At 47.5% G+C, this 12,104-nt stretch overlaps 1 protein-coding gene and 1 long non-coding RNA gene across 6 annotated transcripts in view; one reads left to right on the plus strand and one right to left on the minus strand.

The window, feature by feature from the left end:
* The window catches only part of LOC122471282, a 38,826-nt gene continuing 26,722 nt past the window's right edge, over positions 1–12,104 (plus strand). The window contains exons 1-2 of the long non-coding RNA XR_006294162.1: positions 1–386; positions 939–1,410. This is a non-coding gene — a long non-coding RNA (uncharacterized LOC122471282). The remainder of the gene's footprint in view (positions 387–938; positions 1,411–12,104) is intronic.
* SMURF1 (SMAD specific E3 ubiquitin protein ligase 1) overlaps positions 7,032–12,104 on the minus strand; it is a 110,710-nt gene continuing 105,637 nt past the window's right edge. For 3 of the 5 annotated variants that reach the window (XM_043559680.1, XM_043559676.1, XM_043559679.1), the window contains 2 exons: positions 11,860–11,944; positions 7,032–10,360 (listed from right to left, as the gene is read on the minus strand). In XM_043559680.1, the coding sequence (XP_043415615.1) occupies positions 10,261–10,360; positions 11,860–11,944 (185 nt within the window). In that variant the 3' untranslated portion in view covers positions 7,032–10,260. The remainder of the gene's footprint in view (positions 10,361–11,859; positions 11,945–12,104) is intronic. The other 2 variants (XM_043559677.1, XM_043559681.1) reach the window with 1 other exon arrangement.

Below are 12,104 nucleotides of genomic sequence, written 5' to 3' on the forward strand. Positions count from 1 at the left end.
CTTAAAAGCCAGAGGGATGTTCAGTGTTCATGTCTCAGGAATGTGAGGTCTGGCTGTGAGCAAGGAAACCTGATTCTGAACCCATCCCGCAAGTCCTTGACGCTGATGTCACAGTGGGACTCCCAGGGGACGCTGATGTCACAATGGGACTCCCGGGGGGCCGAGTGCTCCTCCCAGGGGCCGGACGGCTGGGGCTGGGGCGTCTGGGTCCCGGGAGGCTGAGCCCTGGCCAGCCCCCAAGCAGCTCCATGCAGGTTCCCTGAGAGGAAGCGGAGTCTCCCTGGCTGAGCTGCCAGGCCACAGGCGAGTCTGCCCCACATCCTTCCATTCCTGTGGCAACAGAGAGGGTGCCCTGCGGTGACGTGTTCACAGCTCCTCTGCGTGTGGTGAGTGGAAAAGGGGGCAAAAGGAAGAGGGCAGTATGGGGGCACTGGGGTGGTCTTGGGGAGGTGCAGATGGACAGGCCTGCGTCCGGCCCGCCCCTGCATCCAGGCACCCCCCCCCCCAGCTCAAAGGTCACCCGGTGCCAGAGAGCACAGCCGTGGGAAGGCGGCTGGGGTGCAATCAGCTGCTGGCGCGGAGAAGGGCTCCCAGGGAGGGCAGCTGATGGGGCGAGTGTCAGCTGGGGAGCTTGCACAGCCCCGTACAGAAAATGAAAGAATGGTGGGGTGGGGTTTCTAGACCATATGCGGGCACAGAGTCTTCCCCAGGTCACCCAGCACTGCTCCTCTGTCCAGGGCTTGAGGCGGTTTGGATCTGGGGTCCCAGCCCTTGTGTGGAGACCAGGAGGTCTCTTCCAGGAGGAACAGGGCAGATGCCCCTCAGGGGTCTCTTCTGACAGGCTGTGGCTGCAGGTTTGAGGGTGGGCCCGTCCTCTGTTTCACTAAGCAAACAACTTGACTCTTAACATCTGTAATCACTCCCTCACCACCACCCAGACCAAGGAACCGTGCATCTCCAGGGGCCCAGAAGCTTCCTGCAGGCCCCTCTTGGACATCACCATCCTCAGACGGAAGGACTCTTCTGACACAGCATCACCTTACCCGAGTCATTTGTCAACGTTTCGAGAATCCTCTGTGTTGCTCTTTCGGAGGCTCAAGAATTAAGTAATCCCCCCAACGTCACATGGTTATGAACTGGAGCAGGATTCAAACTCAAGACTCTCCCAACCCCTCCTAATCCTTTCATCTCCTGGCCCAGGGCCCCGAAAGATGGTTGGAGACTCTGGTTCCCATCCGGCGCACTGGGCGGCAGGGAACCCTTGCCGGAGTTCTCTGCATCTCCTGGGGAGCTGTTTTTTCTGTCAGCGGCTGCCCAGGTTCCCAGGACAGCTCCTGGCCAGATGGGGAGAAGCAGCAGCAGCCCGCCATCCTGTGCCCAAGGTGCGCGAGGAGAGCAAGATGCAGAAAGGTAAGACTCTCATGTGAAAAGCGTTGCCTCACATGAACATTACGACAGAACAGTATGATCCGTTACGACAGAGCTTGTCTGTGTGCAACATATTTCAGTGGTGCACTACCCCTGGGAGAAAGATGATGTTTTCCCCATTTTACAAATGAGTAAACCGAGGCACAGGGAAGGTAACACGTTCAAGGTCAAATTACAAAGCCAGGATTCAATCCCAGGTCTTGCCATTCTGCCTCTTGAGGGCATTTTGTATCTATCCATCTGTTTCTGACCATCAGGTAAGACAGGTGAGCTGTTATGTGGCCAAAAATAAGAATATCGGGGTGCCTGGGTGGCTTAGTCAAGTGTCCAACTCTTGATCTCAGCTCAGGTCTTGATCTCAGGATCTTGAGTTTAAGCCCTGCACTGGGCTCCGTGCTGGGCATGGAGCCTACTTGAAAAAAAAAATTGTCAATAGATACAGAAGTTTTATACAAAAGAACCAAAAGAAAATTCCAGCACTGCAAGGTGCAATAACTAAAATGAAAAATCCCCTAGGGGAGTTCAAAAACACATTTAAAGCAGAAGAAAGAATCAATGAATTTAAAGATAGGACAATTGAAACTGAGAAAAAAAGTGCACAGAACCAGAGTCCCATGGGACACCATTAAATAGAAAAACATAGATGGTGGGAATCCCAAAAGAACAGAGAGTAAGAAAGGAGTCAAAAGAATATTTGAAGAAACAATGACCAAAAACCTTCTCAGTTTGATGAAAGATATGAATCTACAACTATAAGAAGTTGGATAAACTCAAGACAGAACACATTCAAGGACATACCAAAGAATCTTGAAAGCAGCAAGAGAGGTGACTTTTCTCATACAAGGAATCCACAGAAGATGAGCAGATTCCTCATCAGACTTTGAAGGTCAGAAAGCAGAGGGTTGATTTATTCAAATTGATGAAAGAAGGTGCCAGAATTCTATATCCAGCAAAATTGCTCTTCAAAAGTGAGGGAGTTTGTTACCAACAGAACTGCTTTACAAACAATGCTAAAGGAGGTCCTTCCATTTGAGATGAAAGGATACAGTAACTCAAAGCTGTAAGCAGAAATCAGAATCTCCAGTAAAAGTAAATACATGGGCAGTTATAAAAGCTATTATTATTATAATTTCGGTTTGTTAAGTCCACTTATTTTCTACAGGATTTAAAAGGCACATGCATTACAAAACCTAACTATATACAGATGTAATTTGTGACATCAGTAACAGAAGGGGGAGACGGAGCCATTCAGGATCAGGGACTTTTATGTGCTATTTAAGTTGGCACAAATTAGGTTGTTGTAACATTAGGATGTTAAGTGTCATCCCTGTGGTAACCACAAAGAAAATATCTATAGAATAGACACAAAAGGAAATGAGAAGAGAATCAAAATGTCACTATAAAAAATCAAATGCAAAAGGCAGCAGTGGAGGAAGTGATGGACAAAAAAAGCTATAAGGCACATAAAAAACAATAAAATGGAAGAAACAAGTTCTTTCTTAGGAGTAACTAAATGCAAATGTATTCAACTCTCTAATCAAAAGGCAGAGATTGAAGATGGCCAAGTAGGAAGCTCCAGGCCTGTGCTACCCCCATGGAAACATTGAAAATAAATACATAAAAGGACCTACAGACTGACTAAAATAACTATGGGACCTCTGGAAATCATTCCAAAATCTACAGCAACCAGGCAAACGCCCAATCGAGAAAAAGCCATGGTCAAAATGGTAGGGGATTTTGTGGCAGTTTTACTTGCCTTTGCCTCAACCCTTCCTGGCACGACAATGTGTGGTTGGGAGGAAGCAGCCTCCTCCTGGCTTCCTCCCTTCCTGCTGGAAGGAGGAGAGCAGAACTCATTGGCAATGTTCTGACCTGTCTGTGGACTGCCCAGGGGACTGGGGTTTCTGTTGTGCCCGACTTGGAGCTCAGACAGGGAAAGATGACCCATGGAGGGCTGGGGCACGCTCTCATGGGCAGAAGAATACAGTAACATCTAAGGTTCTGAGAAGAAGCTGGGGGGAGACTCTGGAAAACTAAGACTTTTGAAAAGCAGCCAGGTATACAGGCTGGGGATTGGGGGAAGTACAGGCCCAGGCGTAACACGTGCCCATAAAAGACCCAAGACTTAAGCCATTACCCTGGGTTGATCACAAGTCTTAGAACACACCCTGCAATTTAGTGAAGGTCTCCTGCCATTGTGCAAAGACTGGGCAGACAGGACTGTTTTTTCAAATGACTACTTTTCAACAAAGATCTCAAGGCATACAAAGAGACAGGAAAACAGGGCACAAAGAAACAAAATCTTTATCTCCAGAAACCACAGAAACCATCCCTGAAGAAACATAGGCATCCGACTTACTAGAAAAGACTTCAACCAAGTAACTGTTAAATATGCTCGAAGAGCTAAAGGAAATCAAGAAACTGATACATGAACAAAATGAGAATATCAGAAAGTTATGTATGTTATTAAGGGGCTCCTGAGTGGCTCAGTTGGTTGAGCATCTGATGCTCAGATCATGATCCCAGAATTGTGGGATTGAGCCCTGCATCAGGCTCTGTGCAGGGCATGGAACCGGCTGAGGATTCTCTCTCTCTCTCAAATAAAATAAAATATAAAATTAAAATTAAAATTAAATTAATAAAATCTTTTAAAAAATTCTGGAGCTGAAAAAATGCAATAAAGGGATTCAACAGCAGACCTGAATAGTGAAAAGAATCTGTGAACCCAAAGACAGGTCATCTGAAATCACTGAAACAGAGGAGCAAAAAGGAAAACAAAGTGAAGCAGGCCTAAGGGACTTATGGGACACCACCACACAGACAAACATATGCACTCTTGGACTCCCAAAAAGAGAGAGAGAGAGAAAGGGGCAGAGAACTTATCTGAAGAAGTAATGGACAAAAATTTCTCAAATTTGAGTAAAGAAATGAATATACAACTTTAAGAAACTCAACAGACTTCGACAGATAAATCCTGAGACACACACAGCAAACACTGAAAGACAGAAGGGCAAAATGGAAATTTTACATTACAGTAATCGGACTCTAGAACAACCAGGTAGGTCAGTAAGGAAAGACAGGACTTGAACAACACAACAGACCAAATGGACGTAACCAACATATATACAACATCCAACAACAGCAAAATATGCATTTCCCTCAAGTGCACGTGGAACATTCTCCATAATAAATGACATTCTGTGAGGCCACGAACCAAGTTTCAAAAAATTAAAAAAAAAAAGCATATAAAATATTTGCTCTTCCCACAATGTACTGAAGGTAGAAGCCAATAACGGAAGGAAAATTCATAAATATGTGAAAGCCAAGCAATAAATACATCGCAAGGGAAATTAGAACCCATCTTGAGGCAAATGACTGAAAACACAGCATACCCGAACTGAAAACAGTGCTAAGAAGGAAACTTAGAGCCATAAATGCTTACATTAAAAAAGAAGAAGGGCCTTAAATCAACCACTTACTTTATCCCTTATGGAACTTGGAAAAGGAGGAAGGTTAAGCTCCAAGCCAGCAGTAGGAAGGAAACAACATTACAGCAGAGATAAAATAGAGAACAGAAAACAATAGAGAAAGCCAATACAAAGCCAAGAGGTGGTTCTTCCAAAAAAACAAAAACAAAAAAACAACACAATGGCAAACCTTTAGCTAGATGCCTGCAGCGGGAGAAGAGGACAAGGACTCAATGACACAAGAGGGCATCTTACTGCAAATTTACAGAAATAAGGGTTATAACAGAGCTCTGTGAATAACTATATGCCAACAAAATGGTTAACCTAGAAGAAATGGACAAATTTCTAGAAACACACAACCTACGGAGACTAAATCATGAAGACATATCAAGTCTGGATAGACCTATAACTAGTTAAGGAGATTGAATCAGTAATCAAATACCTCCCGACAAAGAAAAGCCCAGGACCCAATGGCCTCATCAGCGAATTCTACCGGACATTTAAGGAATCAACACCAATCTTCCTCATACTCTTCCAAAAGAAGGAGGGAATGCTTCCTAACTCATTCTAGAAGGCCGGCATCACCCTGATACCAAAGCTAGATGAAGACACTACAAGAAAACTATTGGTCAGTATCCCTCATGAATATGGATGCAAAAAATCCCCAACAAAACATGAGCAAGTCGAATCCAACAATAGAATAAAAGTTTTATACACATCATGATAAAAGAGGATTCCTAGGATGCAAGAATCACTCAGTATACACAAATCAATTGATTTAATACTCCGTATTAACAGAACGGAAGGGAAAGTAAATACTCTCAACTGACACAGCAAAACCATTTGACAAAATTCAATACCTTCTCATGTTAAAAACACTCAACAAACTAGCAATACTAGGAAAATACCTCAACACGATGAAAACCATATATGAAAAACCCCACAGCTAACATCATACTCAAAGGTGAAAGACTGACAGTTTTTCCTCTAAGGTCAGGACAAGACCAGATGTCTACTCCCATTGCCTCTATTCAAGATAGTACTGGAAGTGCTAGCCAGAACAATTAGGCAAGCAAAAGAAAGGAAAGGCATCCAAATTAGAATAAAACTGTTTGCAAACAATGCAATCTTATATGTAGACAACATTAAGATTACACACACATCATTAAATTAGCAAAGTTGAAGCCTAGAAAGCCAACACACCAAAATCAGTTGTGTTTCTAGACACTAACAATGAAGAATCTGGAAAGAAAATTAACAATTCCATTTAAAATAGCATCAAAAAGAATGCAATACTTAGGAATAAACTTAACCAAGGAGGCTAAAGACTTACGCACTGAGAACTGCGAAACACTGCTGAGAGAAATCCAAGACCGCACAGATGTTACTCTGTAATGCCTTTTCTGGGTATCCTGGCTGGGTCAAGTCGACAAAGAAAATTATCCCACCAAGTGTCCATCAAATCAACGGAAAAACACAATGTGGTACATCCCTACAGTGGCATGCCACTCAGCCATAAAAAGGAGTGAAATTTTGATAGATGCTTCAACATGGGTAGACCTTGAAAATGTTACACTACGTGAAATAAGACACGGAGAGACCAATATTTTATGATTCTACTTACATGAAGTACCTAGAATAGGCAGGTTCACAGAGACCAAGTAGGACAGGTGTCGGGGGAAGGAGGAGCAGCAGTTACTGGTTAGTGGGTCTAGGTTCTAGTTTGGGAGGATGAAAGTGTTTGGGTACATTGGCAGTGATACAATATTGTGAATGTTTTAATGCCACCGAGGTAGACCTTAACCAGTGGATACACTGACAGATACTACGTGTATCTTTCTTACCACAATAAAAATATCTAAAAAAGAAAAATAAAAATGCAAACCAACAAACATGACCAGCATGTGAGGAACCAGTCAACAGCTTCAAAAATTTCTCGATCCCACAAGTTTCTGCTTTTGGTAGAGCACTTTCAACTGCCTGCCGTGTTTTTTCAGTTCCTTCTACAATTCTGAAGTCTGTCCTTTTTCCCTAGAAGGTCCTTGTCAGTATTTCAAGCCACTGACTTTCTTTTTTGCGGGACTGGAGAGAAAAAAAAGGAATCTCATCTCCACACCAAAGTATCAGACGCCAAAAAAATGTAAAGTCGTGAGTTTATTGCATATGTAACAAAATGAACCTGACCTCCTGGGTCCAGCCTGCTGTACAATCACTGTTTGTTTTGTGTTTCCAGCTGGTTCCATAACCACATTAAATAGAACTAGTATTTCTTTAAATACTTTTGATTTTGACATAAAACGGAACATTAGTGTACAATTTTCACAAAATAAATCAGCAATAAAAACAGTGGGAAGAATAACAAGGATAGCAGCAATACTTAAAAACAAGACATTACAAAATAAATTAAAAAATACATTATAAAGTGGTTGAGAAACAAAAATAAACAAATTTTAAAAATTCATACTATGTTTCGGGAAGGCTGCCGTGCGGCACGCGCCTGGCTGCGGACAGGGCCGGGGGGATGGGGCGGGTTCTCTGCGGAAGGCCACTCCTGACAGCTCAGGGTGGAGGACCCCCTCACCTGAATTGGGACCACGCGGCCGAGCAAGCTCGGGGAGCACGGGACTCCTGGCGGGCAGAGTCTCCCCTCAGGGAGAGCTGCCCTGACGGTGTCCCCCAAGCAGCCCCTTTGTTTCTCCTTCCTACAGCGCTGGCAGAGCGGTGGTTTGCTGCATCCCTGAGGGTCGGCTGATGACCGCTGGTGAGGGCAAGCCTGCAAGTCGGGCCCCTGAAGCATCTGGGCCAACGGGTGGGAAGGGGACGGCGGGGGCGGGGGGTGTTGGGGATCACCAAGGGCCACAAACGAGAGCTCGTGGGAACAGGGTCCACGTGGACCCAAAGTGGAGTCATCGGGAGCTTTTACCCACTGTCTGCCACACTGCTCTTTCCGTGGTTCAAAAGGCCTAATCCGAGGTTCTAGAAGTGCAATGCTACTGACGGGCCTGTCTGGCAAGAGTAAACCAGGGCTCTGGAAAGTTCTGCTCTTTCAGGCCCCAATGTAACGCACAGCTGACGAGGACGACTGATGAGGGAGGAAAGCCCCGCCTTACAGGCCGGTCCCGCGTGCTGGGCCCACGCCTGACACCCACGGGCAGCATGGGGCTGGCAGGCACGGGTTCTAAGGACTATTCCTCCCAACAGCAGGAAGATCGTCTTACAGGAGCCACGTGCCACAGTCCCGCTAGACCCTCGTCTCCCCGCTCATTCCTACAGCTCTGGGCCAAACCACAGGAACAATCCGTGGTTCCCCCGCTCGGTCTGGATGTGCCCTCAGCTCTCCGTGGAGGTCTCCTCCTCACACTGGGGGGTTGACGTGCACCTTCGAGAGAAGGCCTCTGTGGGGGAAGGGCCATAGCCGACATTTCCTTACTCTCGCAGAGGAAGGTTAAGAGGGAGGACTAGAGAGTCAGGGGGAGCCAGCTTCTAGAACGCCCTCTGAAGGACGATGGTAAACGAGCGAGACTCGGGGTAAGCCTGACCGGGGCAAGGCAGAACTTCTGACAGTCCAAGCCCATGATACGGCCTGGACTTCCTGAACGGATTTAATCTCTCCTCTGCAGCAGTCACACTTGACATCCTCTCTACCCTGGCACCTCCTCCGTAAATGGCCAGACGCGCGCTCTCTCACAGCTCTTGGAACCCACAGCCGCCAGCCCACGGCCCACCGAACCAGGTGAACTTCTTCTTCCGAGGGAGGGTCTATCTCCCAGGGGTTCCCGAGCTCCCGCACGGCAGCCACAGAATGCTTCGGGGCAAGCCGAAGAACCACACGGCAAGACCCACAAGGGTGAGCTCGCCTCCAAACTCACCTAGCTCCGGAGGTATCCGTGACAAAAAGAGAGTCACCCGAAAGCCTTCCAGACCCACCTCAGACCCGCAGCTGGATCCCAACGCTTAACTCCGAAACCAACGGCAAACTTGGGACAGTGAAATGTCTTCCTGATGAATTACCCCACATTTGCCCCCCTACCCCCCCACCAAACAAAACAACAACAAAAAACCAAACAGGACGATTGGCTGCTGCCCTTCACGGAAGTTCATCGCAAATCAAACCACCTTATTCAAATACTGTTGAACTTCTGTGCAAATTGGAAAATGGTGTTGGAAACTCAGGGTCCAGGCTTGCTTTGGCCTTGCTCGTCATGTGAGGACGTCTGGGCGAGCGAACTGAGTAGTAGCGATTGTTCGCGTCTCCACCCGACACCCGGGAAACGAGCAGAATGAGCCAGGGTGAAGGGTCCCCTCCACCGACAGGTTTGCGTTCGTGCCCTACTCTTCGTCAAACCGTAACTCAGGGTGGATTTAAGTCAGTGGGGTGGCCCGTTCCCTCTCTCCCTGTGAGGCTACTTTGCACCAAGCCAGCAGCTACAACAGCAGAATTCTGTTAGTTCAGCTCTTAGCAACTTCGGCACAACACTTGGTTAGTATTCAAGTGACCCAGCCGACCCTCCTCGACATACAGGTGGTGGGGGAGCCGCAGCCCGGGACTGGCTGCATGGATCTGAGGCTGGTTTGGTGTGTTCTTTTATAAGCTCTGTTATGTGGTATTTTCACTGGAAAAATATCTCAAGCTAGATAGATAATGTGGCAAAAGGGACTCTTAAAAGGAAGATCATTTTTCTCTATGCAAAACAAGTTTTTTCAGCCAGGATCCCCTGAAAAATACCCCAGGCCTCCAGCAAAAGCTGCCCCAGTTCCTTTACTTTTCCAAAAGGGAAGCACATTTTGGATGCAAGCTTCCTGCTGGGGCAGAATTCCAATGGACAATACGGTTATTTTTCAGTTAGAAATTAATCTGCTTCCCAGAGCAGGCTGCTAGGGTGTGACTGCAATTTGAGCTGCAGAACTTGAAAAGGGACCTCAGGACTGTCTGGAGACAGAAGAGCTACCGGTTACAAACCCTCAGTAAGCCAAGCTCAGTTCCAGAACCTGTGGGTCGATCCTCCTATAAAGACCACAGGGCAGTGAGCCTATCACCAACCATGTGGGTTACAGTCGCTGCAGGGTATCCTGTGTGACCGAAGCCAAATGCTAAACCTGGCTGCATTTTATTGGATGGGCGATGGAAGGGGGGGGGGGGGGGGGGGCGGGGATCACTGTCAGAAAGGAGGAAAATATGGGTGGGAGCCGCCAACCAAAGTCCCCCCACCCCCCTCGCTCCCCCAACGAAAAGGAGGGGAGAAAACCCTTTCCCTCGGGTCATCTAGGGTTCCCGGGCCTCAGCCAGCTTCGCAGGAGGCGCACAGAAAGCTTGCTTTTGGTCTGGTGGTCATGAGCTAGAATCTGTTGCCTTTGGTTGCTCTCTTCACTCCACGGCAAACCCGCAAGTCTCCTCCACGGCCGTCAGCAGCTTCTCGTAGAGCTTCTCGTACGACTCGTAAGGTGGAATGTCGATCCGATTAAAGCTGAAAGAGGACAATAGAGCGACAGAGTCACTGCTGGGGCCATCTGGACCTAGGCCCTGGTCCAGGCGGGAGCAGAGCATTCAGGGCCTCGAGCTAGCAGCATGTGAGTATACAGGCGGATGGGGCCAAGCATCTCATTGCCCAGCTGGGGTGGGGGGTACAGGCAAGTTTTCCACTCCCCCCTGGTGCTTTTCTGTTTCGAAAGCAAAGATTTTTCATGGAACACAGAACAAAATAAGTCCTAAGATCTTGAAAGCCAAAATTAAACCGATTACTATGTCCTGGTTATATCAGGACAAAGATCCTTCCTGATGCAGTGGTGGTTGTCTTCTTCGCATGTGGACCCCCGTAATCCAGACTGGCCGACTGTCGGATCACCACTGACAATCCACTGCCTGTCTGTCTAATCCTCCGTGACTTGACCTGAGACCAAATGGGGCAGTCTGGGATGTTTCCTGCAGAAACAAACTATTATCTCAAAACTAGTAAAACGTCAAATCTCTGATAGGAGGAGATAAATCAACATTTCCCTGGAGAAATTCTAGTGTTGTATTAAAAAAAAAAAAAAGACAGAAAAGGCATCCTTTAAGAAGGATATTCTCTCCTAATAAGTCAAAATATACAAAATTCTGACCGAGATAGTGACCTACTGAATTACTAGTGGTCAAGCAGTTAAGGATGGTTTTTGTCAAGAAAGAACTGGGCTAAACCGTGTGATAGTTTTTTTCTTAAAGTTGGGACTTCAGCATCTGAGGACAGTTCTCACATCCATTTTATTCTAAACTTTCAACTATGAAAGGGCAGAGTCCTAGGGAAGAAAGCGGCTGCCGTGGGTCAACACAATGCTGTGTCTGTAACGGCCACGCGGGGCTGGGCGCCACAGCCTCGGTAGGGCCTTGGCCATGTAAGCACTTGAACCCACACCCCTGGGTTCCCAATCAGGAAGCTTCTGTTGCAGTGTTACACATCTCGATGGCAAAGAACTGGCTCTCGCGAACCGGACACGCTGGTCTTTTTGATACGTGGTTTCTGAGACAAAGCGTACATAAGTGACTTGATTTTTAAACCGCAAGGGAAAATCATCTGCTACAGGTATGAGTGATGTTAAAATTTAGGAAAGTTAAGAAGTTTTCAATGTGCAAGATGCATCCATCACCAAGTTCCAAGAAGGAAAACACAGGAAGCAAAGACTGGGAACTCCGGATTGAAAATGACAACTCCCCCGCAGGGAGGTACGTGTGTGCACACGCGCGGCCCAGCAAAGGCAAGGCTGGAGCTGCCGAGTGCCGGCCGCCGTTAATCACATCTCACGACAAAACTGGTTTCACGAAAGAGACTTCCGATAACCCTCATGTGACACACGGCCAAGCGCTCATCCCACCTGACACTGGTTCCACGGCCAGTTGTCCTGGGGCGCAGGTAAAGGAAGCATGGGGAGTCACGCGCGGGGTGGCAGGCGCAGGGACAGGCTCCCCGCAATGCCACAGCGAGGTCCTTACCAGGTGTGGGCCTTCGGAAGGTTGTCTGTGTTGGCATCGATCAGGTGGATGGTGAAGAGCCGGGGCCCTGCCGCGCCTGTAGAACCTTACGAGACAACATTCTAGTTAATGCACTTCAGAGGCGGGCCCCGGGCCCCACTGCCAACCACACCCTCGGCCCGATGCCCGGGCAGGTCGTCCTGCCGGACGGCCGTGGGCTTCACGCGGCGGCACAGCCTGCACCTGGGTTAGGACACGCTGACCGT

The sequence above is a fragment of the Prionailurus bengalensis genome, chromosome E3, assembly GCF_016509475.1.
Source record: "Prionailurus bengalensis isolate Pbe53 chromosome E3, Fcat_Pben_1.1_paternal_pri, whole genome shotgun sequence".
NCBI classification, from domain to species: Eukaryota; Metazoa; Chordata; class Mammalia; order Carnivora; family Felidae; genus Prionailurus; species Prionailurus bengalensis.